Source organism: Cavia porcellus, unplaced genomic scaffold (genome assembly GCF_034190915.1).
Source record: "Cavia porcellus strain 051 isolate PalLab524CR breed Dunkin Hartley unplaced genomic scaffold, mCavPor4.1 scaffold_29, whole genome shotgun sequence".
NCBI classification, from domain to species: domain Eukaryota; kingdom Metazoa; phylum Chordata; class Mammalia; order Rodentia; family Caviidae; genus Cavia; species Cavia porcellus.
Genome location: NW_026947512.1, coordinates 22,385,779 through 22,409,116, shown reverse-complemented (window position 1 = coordinate 22,409,116; position 23,338 = coordinate 22,385,779). Strand labels below are relative to the sequence as shown.

At 49.5% G+C, this 23,338-nt stretch overlaps 2 protein-coding genes and 1 long non-coding RNA gene across 6 annotated transcripts in view; 2 read left to right on the top strand and 1 right to left on the bottom strand.

Annotated features, from left to right (window-relative positions):
- The window catches only part of Ipo9 (importin 9), a 45,995-nt gene extending 41,950 nt beyond the window's left edge, over positions 1-4,045 (top strand). For 2 of the 3 annotated variants that reach the window (XM_023567108.2, XM_063239991.1), the window contains exons 20-24: positions 717-850; positions 1,729-1,851; positions 2,233-2,337; positions 2,549-2,625; positions 3,054-4,045. In XM_023567108.2, the coding sequence (XP_023422876.2) occupies positions 717-850; positions 1,729-1,851; positions 2,233-2,337; positions 2,549-2,625; positions 3,054-3,164 (550 nt within the window). In that variant the 3' untranslated portion in view covers positions 3,165-4,045. The remainder of the gene's footprint in view (positions 1-716; positions 851-1,728; positions 1,852-2,232; positions 2,338-2,548; positions 2,626-3,053) is intronic. The other variant, XM_063239990.1, reaches the window with a different exon arrangement.
- A 7,389-nt stretch (positions 4,046-11,434) lies between these two features.
- LOC111758265 (uncharacterized) lies at positions 11,435-19,304 on the bottom strand. 2 transcript variants are annotated; one of them, XR_002792462.2, is made up of 3 exons: positions 19,124-19,304; positions 14,202-14,476; positions 11,435-11,641 (listed from the first exon to the last, which is right to left on the bottom strand). It is a non-coding gene; the product is annotated as an uncharacterized LOC111758265 (long non-coding RNA). The 2 variants fall into 2 exon arrangements; XR_010044494.1 differs by having other exon boundaries at positions 14,286-14,476; positions 19,124-19,300.
- On the top strand, positions 18,068-21,353 carry Shisa4 (shisa family member 4). The gene is made up of 5 exons (XM_005005908.4): positions 18,068-18,272; positions 18,578-18,749; positions 19,636-19,769; positions 20,486-20,653; positions 20,855-21,353. The coding sequence occupies exons 1-5, from the start codon at positions 18,200-18,202 to the stop codon at positions 20,899-20,901; spliced, it is 594 nt and encodes a 197-aa protein (XP_005005965.2). The 5' UTR covers positions 18,068-18,199; the 3' UTR covers positions 20,902-21,353.
- Positions 21,354-23,338: the final 1,985 nt, after the last annotated feature.

Below are 23,338 nucleotides of genomic sequence, written 5' to 3'. Positions count from 1 at the left end.
TATTCTGACTTTCTGGCCTAGACTTATCACCCTTTGCACTCTACAGTGTGACCACCCGTTGTAATGCTTAGGCACCCTAGCTTTGCTTTAACAAGAGCAGATCTGTCTTAGTCACTTTTCCATTGTTGAGATATGATACCTGACACCTGCAGCTTTGTGGAGAGAAAAAGTTTATTTTGGATTCATGAAAACTCAGGGAAAAAAAAATTTAAAAAAAAAAAAAAAAGTTTATTTTGGCTCACAGTTTTTAGAGATTCCAGTCAGTCACCTTCTCCCAGGCAGAAATGGCATGGTAGAAGCACCTGACAGATGGAAGCTGTTCTTGTCATGATGATCAGGAAGCAGGGAGAGAAGGGAAGAGCTGGGGAGGGAGATAAACCATTCCAGTCACTCCCAGTGACCTGCCTCTTCCAGACTCCACTACCCAGCAGCACACTCAGCATTGAACTAATCAAGGATGGATCCACCCATGAGTATAGCATCTAATCGCCCTTCTAGGGACATAAAAATGTGCAGGGGCACTCTAGATCTAGACTATAACAAGACCTTATTTAGATTATCTTGTGACTTCTGAATTTCAACTAACTCATGTCTCTCTCCTAAATAGTTGTAAATAGAACTTTCACACTCAAAGCATCTTAGAGGATAATAGCTGATTTCCTTGGAGTAAACTCTAGATGGATAGCTGATTACCTTTTCTGGCTCTTCCTTGCCAGCTCTGTGGCACTGTGTAAACTACTCCAGCATGGCATCAATGCAGATGACAAACGGCTGCAGGATATCCGCGTGAAAGGAGAAGAGATCTACAACATGGATGAGGGCATCCGTACCCGCTCTAAATCAGCCAAAAGTGGGTGGTGCTGCCATCCCTCCATTCCTTGTAGGAATAAGATACCTAGGGTAAAAGGCAGGAATGTACTATGATCTCTGTTTTTAAAACATCTTAGTGCTGGGCATAGTGGTACATGCTTATAATCCCAGCCCTCGGAGAGGCTGGTGTTTGCTGATCACAACTTTCATCCCAGGCTGGGCTACTTAACTTAGTAAACACCATGTCAAAATAAAAGAATTTTAAGAACTTGAGATGTAGCTCAATCCCTGGTACCATCAACAAAAAGCAGTGGGAGGGAATGGATTTGATAACGAAGCAACAGAAAACTGTAGGTAAACAATGAATCAGAATATATATCCATTCTGTTATTGAAAATTATCAAAAATAGGGCTGGGGATTTAGCTCAGTGGCATAAGCACCTTTCTGGCGAGCACAGGGTCATAAGTTTGATCCCCAGAACCAAAAAATATATATATTATAAAAAATAGTTTCTAGCACCAAGAATTTCCAGCCTCCAACTTGATTTTGGAGTTTTAACACCCATATTGACAGTGTTGTTGCTATCAGATAGTCTTTGGCATGTGACTGGTGATTTGTGGCAGAGCTGCTGTGTTTGTATTCAGCAGTGACATTTCTCAAACTACAGGTCCCAGGTTAGTTAGCTAGTTAGTTAGCGTTGTATAGTTAGTTGGCTTCAGAGTTTGGTTATTACTTTTGAACTGTCATAACGCTAGTCAGAACAAAGTTACTTAACTTTAATAAATCATTCTTTGGTAGCCAAATATAGTCAAGGATGGCAGAAAGCACCTGAGGGATGGTGAGCTCTGGCAAGTAGCACTGCAGGAGGGATGGGAACCCAATGACAGTCTAACCTGAAGCCCCTCCTTCCTTCCCAGATCCAGAGCGCTGGACCAACATTCCTCTGCTGGTCAAGATCCTAAAGCTGATTATCAATGAACTCTCCAACGTCATGGAGGCCAATGCTGCTCGCCAGGCCACTCCTGCAGAGTGGAGTCAAGGTGCACCAGATCCTTACTCCCAGGAGATTTTTAACTTGGCAGATGAGGTTACGGATTGTCAAACTGATTTGTTGTCATTGATTTAAAAAGAAAAAAAGTCTAGTGAAAGACGACTCTGACCATACTGTCAGGTCTACCTTAAAAAATCAGAGCCTGGACATAGTGGGCAGAGAAAAGGCAAAAGGCCTTGGCCTTTGCTTTTTGGAAGATCTGGTTCTTCAGTTCAGACTTACTTGGAAGGTTTGGCCATCCCTGGTTCTCTCCCACTGGGGACTGCAGCCTGCATGGCAGAAGCCCATGGGCCTATCTTTTCTGGCCTGTTTGGTTGCGGGAAGGAAAAAATACATGGATTTACTTTAGCTGCTTTTCATTTCCAAGTAGATGACTCCAATGATATGTGGGAGGACCAAGAGGAGGAAGAGGAGGATGAGGAGGATGGTTTAGCTGGCCAGCTTTTATCTGACATTCTGGCTACAAGTAAATATGGTAAGCAGTTTGAGAGGACAGCCATGGTAAATACATTTTCTCTGCACAGGGATGCCAAGAATGGGGTACCCAAGAAAGGGGAGAGGTGGGCCTACAAGGATGTTCCTTGGACTTTGGCCCCTTCTGCCTCAGCCGTGCGGTGGTACATCACCACCCAGGGCTGATCACGGGCCTCTGTCCTGACCTGCCCTGTGTTGGCTATGTCTAACAGAGGAGGATTACTACGAGGATGATGAGGAAGATGACCCTGATGCCCTGAAGGATCCTCTCTATCAGATTGATCTGCAGGTGAGGGTGTCCAGAGAAGTCTTGGAATTGACAGCATCCTAAGCCACAGAAAGAGGAATATGGGCTTACATGCATTCATGGTTCTTCATGGGAACCTCAGGGGTCCCATCTGAGTGACTGAGGGTTTTGGGGGGACTGGGACTTTTCACCTCGTGTTTTATACTAGTGTTATAACAGTTTCATGAAGCTATATTGTGAAGGTCCTTGGGGTGAGAGATGAGATAGAAGCTTGGAAGTTCTCCAGTTCCCTGTAGAATTTGTCCCTATAGAATTGTGTGTAAAATTAATCCAAGAATTCAGAAGCCATCCCTCAGGAAGTGGTATTTGTCTAAAAGCCAGCATTCCTTGTACCACTGGTGGTTCTTACCCTGCTGCAGAAGGGCGGCTCTGGGGACCCTCAGTAATGCCACTCTTGTTTTTCCCTCTAGGCATATCTCACAGACTTCCTCTGCCAATTTGCCCAGCAGCCCTGTTACATCATGTTCTCAGGCCACCTCAATGACAACGAGAGGCGGGTTCTACAGACCATTGGCATCTAAACAGGGGAGCCTTTCCACATGTGCTCCTTCTCTTGGCCCAACCACAAACCATTTTGCAGCCCTCACTGGCCTTGAGATGTACTTTCTTCTCAACCTAGGGTGACTTCCTGACCCTTAGCCCTTGGCCTCTGCAGGGTGACGTGACAACAGCTCAGACCAAGCCCACCAGTGGCATCACCTAGGAATTCTGGAACAAAGGACATTTCTCAGAGTCTCATGAAGACACCCCACCTCTGGAAACTTTTCTCTCCCCAGTTCTGCCCCATCTGTTCCCAGAGTCCTCTGCTGGCCAGTCCAGAAACGCTCGTGCCCAGAAGAACTATGATATGAATTTATTTTGCCCCACCTCAGGACCACAAGAAGTCACAACCACTTATGTTCTGAAACAGACCTGTCTACTTGCATAGAACATCTGATATGTTCAGATAGGAATCCCCATATGAGATCATCATGCTTTCTGCCCTCACCACTGATGCTTTAGGTTCTCACTAGGAACTGGCAGGAACAGCTCCTGCCAACCCTTCCCAGTGACCTCCCCTCCCTGCTTCCTCCTGCAACACTAAGACTCTGTCCAAGGGAGTCATCTGGGTTTTGCTTCGTTGCATGACACAACCCTCCCCCAAACTATTCCTGTATATACATGCACACACAAAAAAAGCCAGACAGATAACAATTTGTTTTTCCTTTTTTTAGAAAAAAAGAGGATTTTAAACAATTCTACCTGACCCAACTATATTTAATTGCCTCTCCTACACGTTACCACAGAGTGTAATACTCAAAGGTTATCTCCTTTCCCCAGGAACCCTCTAAGTTGTTTAAGTTATAGCCCTCACATTTGCAATGCATATTTTTCTAGGACAGTAAAATAATTTATAAATGAATTTAGTGTGCATGGTATAAGGTGTCTCAACACCTCCAGCTTCCAGTCCCTTCTGAGGGAAAGTAAATATAGAGGAGAAAAGAAGATTAGGTGGAGCCCACTTGACACATGTGTTTTGGCAAACAGCTTAAAATACTTTAGAGAACTGGCACAACTCAGTCAAATTCATTTAAGGGAGTTAGAGGCATGACTTAATGATGGAGCGCTTGCCTAAAATACTCAAGGTTCTGGGTTCAATGCCCATCCTGAAGAAAGTAGCTGGGTGTGGTAGCACACACCTGTAATTCTAGCACTTGGGAGACTGAGGCAGGAGGGTCATTGTAAGTTTGAGACCAGCTTGGGCTGTGCAAAGTGAGCTCAAGGCCAGCCTGAACTGGCCATAGAGAGACCCTGTCTCATAAAAGACAAAAAGTTTAAGGGCAGTCCTTTAATTGGGCTTCAGTCTGTTTTGTATTCTTAGAGTAAGGATTTAAAAAGGAGAGAGGTAAAGCCCACTGACCCCCTTTGACAATACCCATATCTGGTGCTCCATCTTTAATAATGACAAAACATTTCTTTAGGGTGATATTCTTACCCTAAAGGTTTTGCTGTGTTGCATGACAATGAAGGAATTGGTAATCAAATGAATTTTTATCTCCTTAAGGAGAAGGCCTCACAGTGGGGCATTTTTCTTAGGACTTTCATGGAAGCCTAAGGATATTGTGGTCAGTAATGACTTCATGCCACTAGGTGTCCCTAGTGTTCAAGCCCCAGGATGAGTTGGAGAGTGTTCCAGTTAAATTATCTTTGAAAAACCCGAGAGTCTGCACATCTGTTTACTACCAGCTGGGAAATTCAGAGGCTAATGCTGCCTCTGCTCCTGCTGCCTCTGCCTCTGGTTGGGAGAGAAAAAAAGATGGTAGTTCTGGCCAAGTAATGCCCAGAAAATCAGTGTCTAGGAGACTCAAGATTTCAGTGGGACAGTGGCAGTTGGATTTGGTGCTCAAGGGAGTTGGTCATTCCACAAAGCTAAATTGGCCACTGGTTTTGACACAAAAGTGGTTTCACACCAGAAGCATTGGACTGCAAGATTCGGGACCCAACACAGAATATACAGGGCGCTTCTGAGCCTGGCAATTAGAAAACCTGGTAGTCTGTCCTGTACCAAAAGCAGTTCTGCGGTCCTCCATAAGAGGCTTCTTGATCTGCTGTCCACATGCTGATCCTGATTTCTGAGGAAGAACTAAACCTCTTGTTTAAGTAAACCTAGTATCTGAGAAAGGGACCTGTGCCACTTGAAGGGCCACCCCTGGCCAGTACACAGCTGTGGTTGACAGTGGAGAGGCTTGAGGCCCTCAGTATGCACTTACGTTTCCAGAGCACTTAACTTTATTACAATAGGCATGCAGTGCTGGCAGCCCCATTCTATTGAACAGGAAGAGTTCAGAAAGATATATGGAAGAAGATTATGGAGGCTTATGGTATGGCAAAAACTCTTGCTCCTCTTTTGTCTCCTGTGTTGGCCAAAGAGAACTAGCTTCAGTCTGAAAAGGCCAGGACTATCGGGGTAGAGCTGAAGATGAAGAAAAGATCCCTCAGGTAGTAAGATCCTTCGAGATCCCTAGCTGGTTAACATCAGCTAGACACCAATGGGTTCCCAGGAGTTGGTTGAGCTCTTCTTGGCAGAAAGACTGAAGAGGGAGATGGAAGAAACACTGGAAGACTGAAAAACAGATGAAGACCAAGAAAAGGAGTTGTTAATTACAAGGCACCAGAAAATACGCCTGCAACAAGTGACTCAAAAAAGAAAATAGTAAGAATGATGTTAAGGGCCAGCGTTTAGCTCAAAGGCATAAGCACCTACCTGGCAAAGTTTGATCCCTGGTACCCAAAAAAAAAAAAAAAACGTTAAAAGTAATTCCTGGAGTCTCACATGTTCATTATGAGCTAAAAAGAAAGTAATAATAAACTGGCCTTACAGCCTTTAGTTTTGTTAACTAACTTGGAGATAGTTATGTTGAAGCATTAGGAAGGTAGAAAAGTTGGCAACCACCAACTAATCAAACTACAAATTGATCCATTACAGAGTAAGGCAGGAGGATCACATGCCTGAACCCAGTGGGCAGCTTAGCAATTTAGTGAGACCCTATCTCAGTTAAAAAAGGCTGGGAATAAAGCTTAATGCAGAGGCCCTGGGTTTCATTTCCAATATCTACAAAAAAAATTTTTTTAAATAATAAAGTGAAACAACTTTAGATGATGTGCCCCAGGGCTGTGACCCTTCTGTTCTTTTGTTAGGGACAGATGTGTACTGTATTCATTCCAAAATATAATTTAAAGGGCATTTACAAAAGATAGTTAAGAGAAGAATGCTGGTCAACTTTCTAGATAACAGGCGCCCTCTGGAAAAGGGAAGGACTATGTTTAGAATTCAAATTTAGGGCCCGAACAACTGGAGAGATGAACCTAGAATAGAGCAGTTGTCTAGCATGTGCAAGGTTCTGGGTTTCATCTTCAGCACTATGGAAGAAAAATAAGTGGTGTTTTCAGTAAATGAGGATTACAGATTACTGTGCTCTCACGAGAGTGCTATGCCAACAGAAGTGTTTGTTGTGCCAGGAACTGGTCATGTGTCCTAAGACTCCAGTGTGGCCTCTGACCGGGACAGTAGAAGTAGCTTGCCTGGCATGGTGCCAAATGACCCTTTCAGACTTCATGCCTCGACTTTGCTTTGGAAGTTTAAAGGATTACCAGTGAAAGACATAGCACCATACTTTCTCCCCTCAGCTAGGCAGATCTGTTACTGATAAGCAGATAATAAAGGACAGGTGGGTTTCTAGCTACTCTGTTTCCCATCAGTTTCAGTGATAGTTAAGCCTCTGCTGGATGTAGGAGGCTGGAGAAATGTGGGTCCTCCTTAAGGAGCTACTCTAGTCATGGATCAGAAATCATCTGTACAGTGAATGGGGGAGTGCTACGAGAAACAAGTGCCATATTCAGTTCCATGTCTCTAAAAGGGACCTGGCTAGTGGTAACCAGTCGATAGAAGTCAAAGTTGGGTGGAGAATGCAACCCTTGAACATGTTTGAGAATTATCAGTACCACTGAGACTTCAGGAAAGCTTCAGTGTCCGTGACTGCTAAATACCACTGCATTTATCTCACTTGCAAAGTAGGACGTTTTGCTTCCTCCATTTTACAGATCGATGAAAACAGACTGCCATCCAATGTTAACTGCCAGAGTGGTGCTGCAGTCCAAGCTCCCTGTGCTTACAGCCTGTTCTCTGCATTTTTGGCCTATTCTCTGCATTTGCCAGGCAGATGAGAATAGAGCTGGCCATTTCAAAGAAATATTTTAAGAAAAAACATGAATCAAAACTGCATTTTCGGAGCTTCTGAGTACGTTGCAAGTGTTGAGTTGGCCTGGGACTGTAGCTCAGTGTGAACACTTGACTAGCAAATCCCAATAATGGGGGAAAAGATACTAGTGTAGGTTTTAAAGCATCTTCAGATGTATGTAATGCTGGAAGAGGGGCTGGGGGTTTAGCTCAGCGGCATAAGCACTTGCCTTGAAAGCAGGCAGTCGTGAGTTCGATCCCCGGTACCGATAAAAAGGAAAAAGACAAAAAAAAAAAAAAAAAAAAAAAGCTGGAAGAACAAATGATCAAGGCAAAGGGTGCTACAAGGCCTGCTTCCCTTAAAGACTGGGGGGGGGGGGATTGCTGCTTAAGAATTTTAAGCAGCAGGGCTGGGGATTTAGCTCAGCGGCATAAGCACCTGCCTTGCAAGCACACAGTTTTGAGTTTGATCCCTAGTACGAAAAAAAAAAAAAAAATTTAAGCAGCAGTGACAGTGTTTTGATGTCAACCCCAACATGGTTGTGAGGACAACTTGGAACCTGTGTTGAAGGGGAGGAATGTAATATGGAGTGACCCAGGTGAGAGAACCCAGAGCCTTGACGGAGGCCATACTGAAGGATGGAGTGGAAAACATGAGTTAGTGAAATACCAGCGAGGCAGAGGCAGCAGATGTGACTAACAACGGGCCTCTTCAGAAGCTGCAGCTGTGGGATGAGGTGCTTTGCAGCATTGTAGGTTCCTCACCGTCGATGCAAGTCCTCAACCTGAGGCTGGACTTGGACTTCACATCTTTTGTGGCAAAAGCGTCAGTTTTCACAGGTGTTCAAAGTAGGCCTTGACCTCACCAGGATTCTAGTCATATACAGACAAAAATAATTGCCAATAAAATTCCAAAAGTTCTGAATTGTTTACCTTTCCCTGGCAGATGGTACAAGTCAACATCAACCATCTAACAAGGACTTTCACATTCCAGTGTCTACTCTTGAGTGGGTGAGGAAAGGGTAGCATTACTGCTGGTGGCTTCAAGTCCAGGATCACTAGGATCTCACTGCTGTGTGGAATACGTGATTTTGTGGCAACTGTGTTATGGGAAGAAAAGTGCTTGAGGAAGCACTGGATTGATCAGAAGGCCTTTTAGGTCGTGAATTGTTTTGATGTGCCATGGTTCTGTTGGTAGGAAGGGAGGACCTGAGGCAAGTGACATCCTTCATCCTTAAAATGGACTCAGGCCTACCTTGCTGGACCGTAGTTAGAATGAAAACTAATTTGAAAGCGTTCAAATGGAGAGAAGTGCCTACCTGCCACCCCCAGAGATGGGAGCTACATTTGGCTCAGTCTCCCCAACTGGATTTGACTATGACTCAGTTCAGTTTCACAGATGCTGCTGCTGCTAAATCAGGGCCTTGGTGAGCTCTTAGAAGGACAGCTTTCTGAGGAAGGCACTGGCCCTGCAGCCCTGCTTGGAGCAGAGGATAGAAACAGGTGGTGGCCTAGCTGCTGTTTAACTTGTTGAGCAGTTTTCCTGTGGTTGTCTGGGTGACATGATAAATCATCAGCATATTAATTTTCTTTCACTACATTTTCCCCTCCTCTTGTTCCAAGGACATAAATGGAGTCCTCAAAGTTCTCTCAGCTATGTTTCCAGGGTGGCAAGCAGCACATGTGTTATAGTCATGATTCCAGACCTGCTGGTGAGAGCTCACATGGACTGAGACTGAGCCCAGGGTCCAGAAAAAGGGAGGGAGAGAAGGTGGCAGAAGATGTGGGGTAGGGGGGCTTTAGGGCCTGCACTTGGTGAGGACCTTGTGATCATGACAGAGCACCTGGTGATGAGTTTCTTTCATGGGAGGCTGCATAGGACACACAGGTCCAAACTACTGGTGTTGCCAAGAACCAGTATGGGCCAAGGCCGGGCATGGTGGCACACACCTGTAATCCCAGCACTAGATGGCTGAGGCGAGAGGATGGAAAGTTGGAGCCATGCCTAGGCAATTTAGACCTTGTCTCAAAAAAGAACTGTGCCTCAGCCCTGAGGTTAATCTTTGGTGGGAAAAAAATAAGTGAGACTCATCCCGATGTCACTGCACTGTGTGAGACCCCTGGACATTCCCCCTTCATGATCCTGGAAGGGGGAATAAACCATAATAGACCAGATTCCCTACCAGGGAGTCGAATTAAAACTTCCAAACCTGACTGTGATTGCAAAGCCACACCTGACCTCATGTCCCTCCCTGGCTCCCTCATCACTGGCGGGTTTGCTGGCAGGGTCCCTGGAGCCAGGCCAGTGCCGGTGCCAGGTGTGACCTTGAATAAGCTTGCTGCCCATTGAGCAGAGGGACAGGATGGACCAGAGCCTCTGCTCACTCTGGCTTAGGGATTGTAGTGGGTCTGACTGAACAACAGTCCATTTCCACATGAGGAAGCCAAGGCCAGTAGGGCAAGTGGTTTCGCCAAGCTTGCAGAGCCAGTAAGTGGCGAAGCTGGCCTCATACCTAGGTAGTGGTTCAGACCAAGGACTCACTAAGGCTACTGCTTAGGTTTGAATCCTGCTCTGCCATTTACTGGCTGGGTGATTTTGGTTGAGCTATTTAAATTCTGCCTTCATGGGGGCTGGGGATTTAGCTCAGTGGCATAAGCGCCTGCCTTGCAAGCAGGCAATTGTGAGTTCGATCCCTGGTACCGATGAAAAGGAAAAAGACAAAAAAAAAAAAAAAAAAAAAAAACAGATGTCAGGCATGGTAGCACACGCTTGTAATGCCAGCACTCGGGGAGCTGAGGCAGGAGGATCGCTGAGTTTGAGGCCAGCCTGGGTTACAAAGTGAGTGCAAGATCAGCCTGAACTGCATAGTGAGAGCCTGTGTCCAAAAAAAAAAAAAAATTACATTAATTAAAGTGAATGCAAGCAAAGTACTTTGTAATGTGGCTCCACAGTATTAATTTTAGCTGTTTTCTAATCTCATGTTGAATTATGAGCACCTAAAGGTGCCTTTACAGAGCTGCTCTTGCCCAGAAAGACTGTGCCATCTAAGTGCAGGAATGCATTGCTGTAATCCTAGCTGTAGGAGGTAGGAGGATCAAAAATTTAAGGCCAGACATGTGTGGCAGTGGACACCTGTAATCCCAGCATTTGGAGCCTGAGACAGCAGGATCTCCACAAGTTCAAGGCCATCCTGAATTGCATAGTGAGACCCTGTTTCAGAAAGGAAGTTTGAGGCCAGCGTGGGGAATTTAGGCCCTGTCTCAAAAAGGTCTGGGCACGTGCCTCAGTGCTGGAGCTAGCATGCTTGAGGCCCTGGGTTGAATGCCAGGTATGGACAGGTGGGGGCCCGTTACGGCTTTTCCTCACACTAGCCTGCCCTGCGTCCTCCTGAGTGTACTTTTATCTTGCTTTTTCCTTTTACTCAAGCCCAAGCTCACTCTGCAGTGTCTCCCTTTTCACTTTTACTTTCTCAAATAAACTTTGCCACTCCTTAAAAATATAGAAGGTGGAGAGGGGAAGAGGGCTGGAAACAGAGACCCCAGGGGGAAAGGGCCCGCTGCACTGCTGCCTAAAGGTCCCTAACTTCCCAGGAGAAGGGATGGGCACAGGCAGGGAAGAGCTGTAAACAGAGCCTTCCTCCTCTCTTACTCTCAGGTCCCAAAATAACACTTGCCTGCCCCCCACCTGCCCAGCTGGCAGAGCCCAGGCTGAGTAAGGGAGCATTTAAAGATAACCTGGCCCTCCAGTCTGCCCTGGCTGCTGTCTCTGTAGCCACGGGGGTGTGCCCAGAAGGGGGCTTCTCACACACGCCACTCACACCAGCCTGTTCTGAGTCCCTGGCTGCCTAAGCTTTGCCCGACTGTGCTGGGCACAGTGCAGATGAGTAAGAGCCTGGCATTGCAAGGAGCCTGCTGCAAAGGTGTTGGCAAACATCCTCGGCAAGAGCACACCTCCTCAGGGTGGCAAGACGCCGCTCCCCACTGCTCTTCACCTACCCTTCACCCCCCAAGAGGACAGGCACAAAATACACAGTCTTTCCTTGAGATATTAAAGGTAGACATCAGGAAAAAATATTCTGGTGGAGGAAAGACCCTTGTTTATTCAGCAGCAGTGGGAGCCAGAAGACCTGGGCTCCTTCAGGCTCCGACTCAGCCGTGAGACTGTGACCAACTTCCAGGTGCTCGCTGGCCGTTGCTTTCCCAGATGTGGTCTGAAGGGGAGTCTGTGTCCAAACCTCCAGGGAGGGACAGCTTAAACCAAACGAGAGAGAACATGGTGTCCTGTGGAGGGAAGGGATGGGCAATTACCTGTTTGCAGAGTTGACTGCCAGAGACCAGAGAGAAGGGCAAGCAGCCTAGAGTGCCCTTCTGGAGAGACTACTGACTGACTACGGGCAGGAACTAGAGAGGAAAACAGTTGCCTGATCTCAGAGTGGCACAGCTCAAACCACCACAGCCAGAGAGAAGTGGGCCAGGAGCTTGCCGGCCAGTCAGCATGAGCCTTGGGGATGGAGGCTTCAGGGCCAGGGAGGTGAGGAGGGCCAATCCAGCATGGTTATCCATCCCAGGAGTGACCTGATTCAATAACACACTCCAACTATAGCCCCAGGCAACCCCAAGTGAGTCACAGACATGGTCCCCTCCTCCTCTTTCCCCCACTGCAGATACCCTAGCTATAGTTCCACCCAATGAAGATCTTGCTAGTTTTGGCACCAAAGTTTCTCCAAGTACATGCTGGGGGAAGCCAAGCATAGCCCTGAGCACTGCAGACATGTTTGAGGAGAAACAGGGGTGGATCCCAAAGGCCTGGATGTTTTTAGGTTTTTTGTTTTTTAAATCAGGGTCTCATTATATAGGCCAGGCCAGCCTTCAATTTGTGATCCTCCTACTGCAGCCTCCTCAGTGTTGGGATTATAGGTATGTACCGCCGCTCCCAGTTTAGGGTCTGGGTCGAGAAATCACAAAAGCCCAACTTCAAATCTTAGCAGTGTGATCTGGGAGAATTAACTTCTTCCAACTCAGTTTCCTCATCTGTAAAATGGGAGGAACTCAGTGCGATGTGAGCAGCTAGTGTTTTCACGGGGATCGTATTCTAGGCACTGTAGGAAGAGCCTCCTACTGGCCACCCCCGGACTTTGTCCATCTGCTGTCAGAGCCTCTTTGCCTTCCTCTTTCCCAATTGCAGGAGGCAACATACTGCATGGGAAGGGAAGGGCGTTCGGCCCTGGCTTGGAGAGTTAGCAGATCCTTCCCAGGCCTGAGGCCTTGGGCAGCTGCTTCTGGGACCCCCAGACCTCCCCAGTCTCCTCACCAAACCCTTTCCTTTCTGGACTCTCATCCATTGGTGACATCTGACACCGGTTGCCCCCACTTTTCATCCCTGGGCTGCACCTGCTCAGAAGTGCCAGTTCTCTCCCTGTCCCAGTCTTACCCATCACTTCTCATCCCATAGACGTAAAAGCTGGCCTACAACTTATCAACTATAAGAAAATAAGAACATTGCAGATGAAAAACCAGGTGTGGCGGCACACTCCTCTAAGCCCAGCACTTGGGAGGCCGAGACAGGAGAATCATCTGCAAGTTTGAGACCAGCCTGGACTACAAAGTGAGCCTACAGCCTGAACTGCATAGCGAGACCCTGTCTCAAAAAGACAAAAAAAAAAAAAAAAAAAAAAAATTGCAGAGATGTTGGTGAGAGTTAGGGGGCATTGTGAGCTGCAAGTGTCAGGCATAAACTATGAGGAAGACTAGAGAAAAAGAAGAAAAGCAGAAAGAGGCAAACGCAAGTGGTGTTTCACTTTGGCTTTCAAATAGCAAAGGCTCAAGGGCTCTTTGTTTATGGTACTGGGGATTAAATCCAGGACCTCACAACTGCTAGGCAAGTGCTCTATCACTGAGCTGCAGCCCCAGCTCCTATTTTTGAAAGTCTTGACAACTTGACCAGGCTGGCCTCCAAATCGCACTACGCCTGCCTCAGCCCCACATCACCCCGACGTGACCCCAGTAGCTGGGATCACAGGTGTGTACCACCAAGTCCAGCTAGAGAGTTCATTTTTCTGGGGAATAAAAACTGGTAGCGAGTTTTGGTACACCAAAGAGATGCCATAATATAGGGAAAGATCAGATGTAGCCAAGTACACACCGGGAAGAGTCAGCCTTCAACAGGAGACGTGGTACTTCATCTGGGGGTCCCTCAGCTGATAACTGATCACTGCCGCTAGGATTAGGTGATGTGAATGGGGTTCTGTGGCTCCTGCCCTTGTGGAGCTCATGATGTATGAAAGAGGAAACAGATGGTGATGGACACACAGAGCAGGTAGCAGTAACTGAGATGCATCTCTGTCCCTGGCTGTCATGTATGACTATGTGCTGTATGAGGTGCCCTTGCCAGCCCATCAGCATGCCAGCTACTGCCTGGGAAGGAGCCTGTCCTCTCACGATGATGCACTAGAATACATGGGCTCGGGATGGGGCTGCCCTGCTTCCGGCTGCCTTTCCCCAGTCTCTGTAGAGTCCACTGAGTTTTCCATGGCCTGCCCTGATGCCCTCACCCCAGAGGCTGCCCTCTTCCCACAGTACCCATGGTCTGTTCCACCTCCTGTTGGGAGTAAGGATTCACTATTACTAGAGCCGGGGTCTTTTGGAACAGGAACCACAGAGAGAAACTGAGCCAAACATGATGAACACATGGGCAAGGCTCTCTGGAGACTCCAGCCTGAGCTGCCCAACTTCAGCTGGAGCTGAAGGGAACCAAACTGTTCAACAGAAAGACCCACCTGTTCCCTCAAGAAAGGGAGAAGAAAACTTTTGTTGATTTGTTGGAGTGAACTAAATTTGATACCTTTTCATTGGCCAGGAGTATGGATTCAAATGATGTTTTCCTTCTTGTACAAGACTTGGGCAAGCGGAGCATAGTAGCACACACCTGTAATCCAAGCACTTGGGAGGCTGAGGCAGGAGGATCACTGTGAATCATTGGGCAGTTACAGTGAACGTGTCCTGAAGGCTGAGTTCATCTCTTGGCTGATGACATCATCCTGTGCAAATACACTGACTGTGTGCTGGAAGGGGCATTATGACAATGCTAAAGGACTTTAGGTGTTTGGGTTGTTGCAGCTGCAAAACAGGAGAATAAGGTTATGGTGTCTTAATTACTTCTTTTGTTACTGAGACAAAATGCCCAATGCCCAAAATTAAAGGAGGGCAGGTTTATTCTAGCCCACAGTTCGTGGAGGTTTCAGTCCATCATCAGCTTACTTCAAGGCGAGAGAAAGAGTTCATGGTAGACACAAGGTAGCAAAGCAACAAGGGAGAACCACAGCTCTTTCTAGCCCTTATATTTTATCCAGGCTACGCAGGGCGGGTGGTGCTCACACCCTTAATCCTACTGTCCTTGATCCTAACTTTGCACCACTAATTCATTCTAGCATCACACACTCTAGATCCAGCCACCTTTGAAAAGGCCCCGCCTATGACTGCATGAGGCTTTGGAGGGACAGCTAGACATAAGCCATAATAGTATGGGAAGAAAAAGAGAGAAAAGGGAAAGAAAATAGGATGTCTCCACAGAGACCCAAAGCCAGAGACATGGTGGCAAAGGTGGTAGTCTCATCTAGTTGGGAGACTGAGGCAGGAAGATCTCAAATTCAATGCCAACCCTGGCAACTTGGTAAAACTTTATCTCAAAATTTAAAATATTGACAACTACCAAGTAAATAAAAAGATCTGGAGGTGTATTTTATCACTTAGTAACACCACCACCAAAAATACCTGTTTTTGAGGCAAGGTCTCACTATGTAGCCCAGGCTGGCCTAAAACACAGCAATCCTCCTGCCTCAGCCTCCCAAGTACTGGGATTACAGATATGTGTCACAATCTGCATTTTAAAAATCTAAAAAATAGGGGCCAGGGATATAGTTTAGCAGCACTGCACTTGCCTGGCGAGCACAATGTGCTGAGTTTGATTCCTGATACAAAAAAAAAAAAAAAAAAAAAAAAATCCCCAAAACAAAACAAAAAAGAACTGACTCAAAAGTTAGGGCAGGGCTGGGGACTTAGCTCAGTGGGCCTAAGTGCCTGCCTGGTAAGCACAAAGTCTTAAGTTTGATCCTGGGTACCAAACATAAATAAATAAAAGGGCAACGGAGGGGGCAGACACAGCATGGAGACAGATGCCAAGCCCTTTCATCTGTTACTCGTTAGACAACTGCAGGCCAGAGAGAAGAGTCAGTGCTTTTAACAAAAGTGGCCTTCAGGCCCCGGAGAAGTCACCTAAGTAACAAAAGTTGCCTTTTGGGGGTACTTGGGATTGAACCCAGGACCTCACACTGAGCTGCAACCCCTGCTCTTTTTCCTTTCCTATTCTGAGACAGGATCTCACTCGGTTACCCAGGCCGGCCCCAAACTTCTGATCGTCTTGCCTCAGCATTCCGAGATCCTGGATCATCACCCACACATCAGAGGTGATTCTATGACAAAGCTAGTGGGGAACTAACAATGGCTTATCCAGCTGTAACCTCCAAAATTAGTGCTCTTTTAAATCAACTGAGAGCTGCGGAAGTCAGCTGGAGAGCTTCTTTAGGTTTCATCTCAGGAACAGTTTGTGTACACATGCTCCTTTTGTGCTTTTGTTTCTGTTTTTGTTTTTTTTTTAAAGCTCATGAAGTTCAATCCTTTTGTGGTTTTATCAGGGTTTCCCTATGCGTCCGTGACAGAAACCAAGCACAGCAGCAGAGAAGCGACATGCCATGCTACAAAGGTAACCGTTTCCTGTGTCCTGTGGTGTATCTTGTTGTTCCACCATGATGGTCCTTAGCTGTCTCACACCCAGATCTAGACTTGGTTCTTTAGTGCTCCCTCTTCCATTAACTGGCATCATTACTTGGACCAAGTCCTTTATTTTACTTGAATTTTAGCTTTTTCACTTGCAAAATGAGATTGAAGCTGTGAGTAGTGGCGCACATCTGTAATCCAGTGCGCCACTGGGGAGGCTGAGGCAGGAGGATCATCATGAATCTGAGGTCAGCCTGTTATACTTAGTGAGTTCATTAGTCTTTTTTTAAAATCGGTATCGAGGATTGAACTCATGACTGCATGCTTGCAAGGCAGGCACTTATGCGGCTGAGCTAAATCCCCAGCCCCAACTTAGTGAGTTCAAAGCCAGCCTAAACTACATAGCGAAACCCTGCCTCAAAAAATAAATGATGCTGTTTGTAACATCTAGCTACCTGAGTTAGCTCATGGAGTTGTGGAAAGATTCTAATTGAAAGGTTTTTGCCCTAGTAAAAATTACTGTATATTATGGCAGTGATCTAACATGGTGGAAGGCCAAGGCAGAAAGGTTTACCTTGACGACCACCTCCTCCTCCTTCCCCTTCAGCCCTAATTGCAACTTTCTTTCGTGTGTGCACAAAAAAATTCTAATCAGCTCCTCACACATCATTAATGTCCTCCCCATGCACCGCTTCCGATCGGGGTCATAGACTCCCTGCCCCTTTTGTATCCCGTTGGAGAAAAAGCCAAACCCCATGAGCTGGGAGCTCCTCTCCGCGGCCTCAATAGAGGCCACGTTCTCCTTTCTGCTTCTCTATTGCGCCAGAAAACCCTAATACGAACGAGTTAGATTTTTTGTTTGTTTCATTTTTATAAGGTAAGTTTGTTGTTAATACGGGGTTAGGACCCACAGCCTTCACACTGAGCTACATTCCCAGCCCTTTATTCATTTTTATCAGGGCCTCAATGATAAGTTGTCCAGGTTGAGATGACAGCAAATGCCACCTTGTCGCCCTCCGAGAAGGTAGACGAGATGTCTTGTGAAGGGTAGGTGGTGGGGCGAAGGCAGGCTTTGTTGTTCCCCTCAGTTTGGCCTGCAGTTCCTGCTCAGGTACCCCGATTAGCAGGCAGAGTCACAGGTCCTTCATCTGCTTTTGTAAGGGGAAGAACCTCCAGCCCTGAGACTGTCCCCACCTGTACTGAGCTGTGGCCTCCTTGTGCTCTTGTAGCTAAGGCAGCAATTTTGCGGCCTTGCTCCCTGAAGGAAAAAAAAATTCGGTGTGAAGGGTATTTCCCTGGATGATCCCCAAGTGGCCTGAGCACTCTGCCATCCCCGCAGGCCGGCCACGGTACCAGCGCTGTCGCTCGACGGGAAGGGGCCACCCCAGGGAGCCGGTGCAGCTGCCAGAGCCCAGGCCTGTGGACACCACTGGGGACAAAGCCGCTCTGAGCTGCTCTCAAAGGGTGCCTGTGTTTCGGGATGGGGGCAGGGCGACTCGCAGCCTTTTTCCACTCCTCTCCCCTCTTCTCCCCTCCCCTCCCCCTTCAGGATGTTTGGGGCTGGGCACCAGGGCGGAGGAGGTCCTGCCCAAGGGAAGGTACGGCCCTGCCTCCCCGAGGTTGGCCCCTACGCAGGACTGTCGGAGGTGGCACCAGGATCAGGGCTCCTGGAGCACCGGATAATGATTGGGCCCAGGCGGGGGGCGGGCCCAGGACACCGCCTGGCCTCCCAGGCTGCAGTGTCCAGCTGCCCGCTGTGTCCGTGATGGGTCAGACGGGAGGAGCCACTGTGGTGCCAGGGACAGGGAGAGCAGAGCAGTGCCCTGCTGGGTGAGGGGCAAAGGGTTCCCGAGCGTGGCGGGGTGGGCGTCGCGGGTGGGCGGGCCCTGGGCGGGGCTCGTGCCTGGGGGCGGGGCCACCGCGGGCGGGGCGCTCAGTCCCGCCTTCTCAGCCCGAGCCGGAGCCCGAGCCCCGCCGCCTGCTGGGCCCGCTGCAGCTCTCGCCGGCCCGCTGCGTCCCGCGGTCCCCTCTCCCGGCGGCCGGCCCTGGCCTCACCCAGCCCCCATCATGTCGCCCGCGGGGCTCCGCGGGGCCGCGCCGCTCGCCGCAATCGCCCTCTTGGTGCTAGGGGCTCCCCTGGGTAAGGGATGGGAAGTGAGGCGGGGGTGGGTGGGATGGGGCTCGGGGAGAGGAGGGCTCGGCCCGAGGGTCTCTGCGGGGTTCCCTGGGGCCCCTCGGGCTGTGCACGCCCAGTGTGCTGCGACGTGGGTAGGGAACGGGAAGGGAGAGCGCTGGGTGGCTGAGTCGCGGGAAGAGGTGGAGGGCACTATCCTGATGTCTGAGAGCCAGCGGCCTGGGGACCACGACGGGGGAGAGGGGATTTCAGGCTAAGGGCAGCCGGAGAACTGGCCTAGTGGCCACTGGGCACCCCAACCCTGCCCGCAGCACTGGCTGGCGAGAACTGCCTGTGGTACCTGGACCGGAATGGCTCCTGGAATCCGGGGTTTAACTGCGAGTTCTTCACCTTCTGCTGCGGGACCTGCTACCAGCGCTACTGCTGCAGGGACCTGACCTTGCTCATCACGGAGAGGCAGCAGAAGCACTGCCTGGCCTTCAGGTGGGCTCCTGCCTCTTCCCTCAAACCCCTCAATCCTCCTCTCAAGAAGCCTGTCTCCCGGCTTTCGTCCACCTCCACATCCTCAGCGACTGCAGTCTCCAGGGTTCCAGCTTGGTGACAGAGCTAGTTGGGTAGTGTGCAGCGTGGGAGCTCGGAGGAAGGCTTGTCAGTTACCATCTCAGGTTTGGACTAGGCTGAGTGTTTGCAGATTCTTTCCGGGGCCCTCCTCCTGACCCCGCTAGGGGAAAGTGGAAGGGTTAACACCTAGATTACAGTGTGGCTTCGTGGAAGCAGCTTTGGCGAGAAGGCAGGAACTGGGATTTGACCCTCGGGTCCACTTCCTATCCTTTGTGTAAGTCTGGGGAAGCACTTACCTTCTGTGGGTTATTGTTCTTCCTGAAATGAAAGAGTTGCCATAATCGATTTTTTCTCCCTGGTGCTAGGGATGGAACCCAGGGCCTCAAGCATCGCAGACAAGCGCCCTACCACCATTATGTCCCCAACTCCCAAATTAGTGATTTTCAAACTTCCTTTCGTCACTGCAAAAAAAAAAAAAAAAAAAAAAAAATACAAGGAGATGGACAGTCTGAAGTGAGGTTCAGAAAAAGTGGCCCTGGATTATTTCTAACGTTCCTTTTGGACTAAATTTTGTAAGTCTGATCACTTCAGTTGGAGGTGTGAAAGCAGAGATGAAGGAAGGGACACTACAAATCCCAGCATGCCTCCCTCTAGCCAGCCAGGCAGCATAGCTTTCTGGGAAGTGAGGTCCTAGGACCATCTCCATAGGGACCAGGCAGAGCCCCACAAGGAATCCCAAATCTTAGCACGCTGTAGACAGCAGTTGCACCTAGCATAACGAAGACTCCCTCCTGTTCTTTGTCTAAAGTCCCAAGACCATAGCAAGCATCGCCTCTGCTGTGATCCTCTTTGTTGCTGTGGTTGCCACCACCATCTGCTGCTTCCTCTGCTTCTGCTGCTACCTATACCGGCGGCGCCAGCAGCTCCAGAGCCCATTTGAAGGTATGCCCTCCGTGGCGGGCGCCAGAGAGGTCAGGGGTGGGTGAATTCTCCAGCCATGTGTGTTTCTGTATGCATGCATGCATGAAAATAAGAGTGTGCCCAGGAGTCCCAGAAACATGGGACCACGTGAGCAGACGCGCCCGAATGCTCAGCTGTGCACAGGCGTGAAGTCTGTCAACAGTGGTGGGCAGACAGTGGGCACATATATGTGTGTGACTCAGTAGGCCCACGGTGTGAGGGCTTAGTGGTGCACGCTAAGTGTTCTCCAGTGTGCAGTGGAGTGTGTGTGTCTGAGTGTTGAAATCCCTGCACATGTGCCCAAACCTGAAAGGCGTGGGGAATGGCGCTACCATATGGGAGAGCAACGTGGGAGGAAACGCGGGGGAAGATCCCTCTAGGTAGCAGCTGTGCTGGACAGCAAGCTAACAGCCCCTGGAGTTGCCGGGTCCTTGCCCAAGTGGGGCATCCCCAGGCCCTGCCCTCTGGTTCGTGAGGTCTTTGAAACCTGCTGAGGGAAGCCAACTGGCTAAGCACAGCTTGGCCACCCAGAACTGCATGCACAGCTCCCTGCCCAACTCGGCCACACAGGGTTTGGGAGGCAAAGGCCACGGGGAGCCACCGGAGAGCCTGCCTGGGTCCCTTGGCTTCCTAGGCAGGAGGAGGAAGCTTCCTATGGAGGATGTGGCCCTGAATGCTAACTTCTGTCCCCCACCTAGGTCAGGAGATTCCGATGACAGGTATCCCAGTACAGCCAGTGTATCCATATCCTGCGGACCCCAAAGCTGGCCCTGCACCCCCCCAACCTGGGTTCATGTACCCAGCGAGTGGTCCTGCTCCCCAGTATCCACTCTACCCAGCCAGGCCCCCAATCTACAACCCTGCAGGTAAGTAAGCAGCCGCTGTTCCTGCTTGTCCCTCCCTCTCGCTCCAGCTCCTTCCTTTCCTCTCCCAGTTACCCTCCACCCATAGCTGGAAACCTCCAGGCCAGCTCTTTCCCCATGGATCCCGCACACTCTGTGCACAGGGGTTTACTTGCAGTCCTCCTGTGTTTTCACTGACCCTCATCCCATGTTTTTATCTCTCAGCTCCTCCACCCTATATGCCGCCACAGCCCTCATATCCAGGGGCCTGAAGATCCAGCCACCCTGCTGTCCTTCAGTGATGCTGACTTGGGAAGATTCCCCATTCTTTACCTGCATTCTGCCCTGGGGGTGGGCAGGGGTCTTCTAGTCACCAATCTGTAGACCAAGCCAAGTCCTGGGCCCTCTTGGGGACAGCACCCCAGAGAAGTGGAACAAGAACTGAGCTGGAATTGAGCTGTGAATGAGGGGTGGTGGGCAGGGCTTGGGATTGATGGGCCATTTTCACTGGGGGCAAAAGAGGGAGATGACATCTTGAGTCACACCCCCAGCTTTCAAGTAGTCCTTCTGCTCCCAGGATTCTAACTGGAAAGGCCAGGGCCCCTCCTATTTGCCCATTTTGTGTTGGGGTAGGAAGCTCCATCAACAACTGGCAATCGCCATCCTGTCTGGCTGCCCACTGGCCAGGGCCCTGACTTGCTGGATTAAAGCTGTACAGACGTGACATGTCAACTGCATCATTGGACCCATTCATACCCGCCAGCAGCACTGCCTCCCACTGAGCCCGCTGCACACTCTGGGTCCCCACGGCAGGGAGGGCCCCCTGTGCTCCCCAAGGAGGGGACCTTGGGTTGGTTCTCAAGGCTAATGAGGAGGATTTGTGTGGCAGTTGGTAAAGGCACCTTACATTATGGAGCCCCCTGCTTAGGGTCAGGCCTCTTGGACATCTGAGTTACCTCCCCCATTCAGGCTCACTTAAATTCAAACCTGGCCCCATTGTTCTCAGACTTCGATTGTGTCTCTGAAGGTCTCCAACCTGTAGCATCCTCACCTTTAGGACAGGGATAATACCTCACAGCTGTCACGAGGGTGAGATGGGATATGATGGAACAGTACTGTCCATCTGCCCGATCACAGGTCCTAGAACTAGGAGTCAGAGGGACAGGACCATCTAAGAAACAGAGACAAGGTACTTCTGTCAGCTGCTTGGTTGTCAGGTGACCTTGACAGCAGATCCCCCAGGACTCCCCGTCCGCCAGGCTGAGGGGAAGAGGCCATCTGGGAGTGGGCTAGACATTTGGAGCTGTCTGGCCATCTTTCCTCCCCAGGCCTGTTGAGTCAGGTCCCTGTGCTTTCCAGACTGCCTCAGGACAGATCAGCGAAGGGAGATTTGTAGCTCTGATTTTTGTTTTCTGCAGTACTGGAACGGAACCCAGGGCCTTGTATGCTCTACTACTGAGCTACGCCTCCAGCCCAATTTTATAGTTTTCAGTTGAAGCAGAGAACATGCCAGCTTAGCTTGGCAAAGCTGTCTCTGTGCAGGATACCCCCTTTCTCCACCTGGCCCTTGGCCCCTCCCTTTGCTCCACCTTTGGGTCCTCCAGCCGAGTCCAGTGTAGCCTCAGCCCCTGTGCTCCTACCCTGTCCCTCAGGCTTTTTTCCTTGAGCCTCTGGGTTCCTGCAGCCCAACTTGGCTCTGGATAGGACCACCACACTGACCAGGTCCCCTGCTCGTGGGGACCCACCACCTACATTCTTTGGTTTTTGTTTGTTTTGGTACCAGCAATCAAACTCACGACCCCGCACTTGCCAGGCAGGTGCTGTGCCGCTGAGCTATAACCCCAGCCCTGAGGTTTTACCTCTTGTTACACTACCTGACAAGCAAGAGCTCCAGGGCCAGTGTTTTGAGGCCAAGGTCAGAGCCGCGCTTAGGTGGAGGTCTGCTCCCTGTTCATTTGCCCCTGAACCTGACCCGGATAGGAAGGGGCAGCTGATGCTGGAGGTAGAGGCTGGGACCACTGTTGGCAAATGTTTTCTCTTTGAGTGCAAGGGAAGGCCTGGAACCTGGGGCCACTGAGTGGTTCCACCTTCACACCTCAGGAGGGAAGGTCACCAAGTCATTGAGCTCTGGAGCCCAGCTACCTCTCTCCTGAAGCTAAAGCTGACAGTGGATAAGGTTTCTGAGCTTCGTCAAGTAAGGATGAATATATGCAAGGCCCTGGCACTCAGAATTAATTGTCCTCAAATCACCAAGCTGTAGCCAATGACGAATTGCTCTGTAGTCTAGGGTAGAAGGCAAATTTACCATAGCCAGAGCTGCCCTGGTTTCTAGTTAATTGCAAACCACTGAAAAGAATTCTAAGGAAGGTGTGTGTGAGGGGGCAACGTTGTCTGGCAGTGGGGCTGTTGCATATTCTGAGCTGCAAGTATCCTGGCGCCAGGGCTCTTTAAATGAGGGGAATACTCCTTCTCCTCCAAAGCATCATGCCCCTGTCCCAGACCCTGGAGCGCATCATCAAGGAATTGGAGAGCCCAGTCTGGCTAGGTAAAGCCTGTAGTTGTAGCTGCCCCTTTCCATCATCTTATTCTTCACCCCTGAAAACTAGTCAGGCAACCCCAAAAGATCGGAGGGCTCAGGTGGAGAGGCATGGCCTCAGGAATTGCAGTGGTGTGAACAGGCTGGGTTTGCTAGGTTGGAAGGGAAGTTGG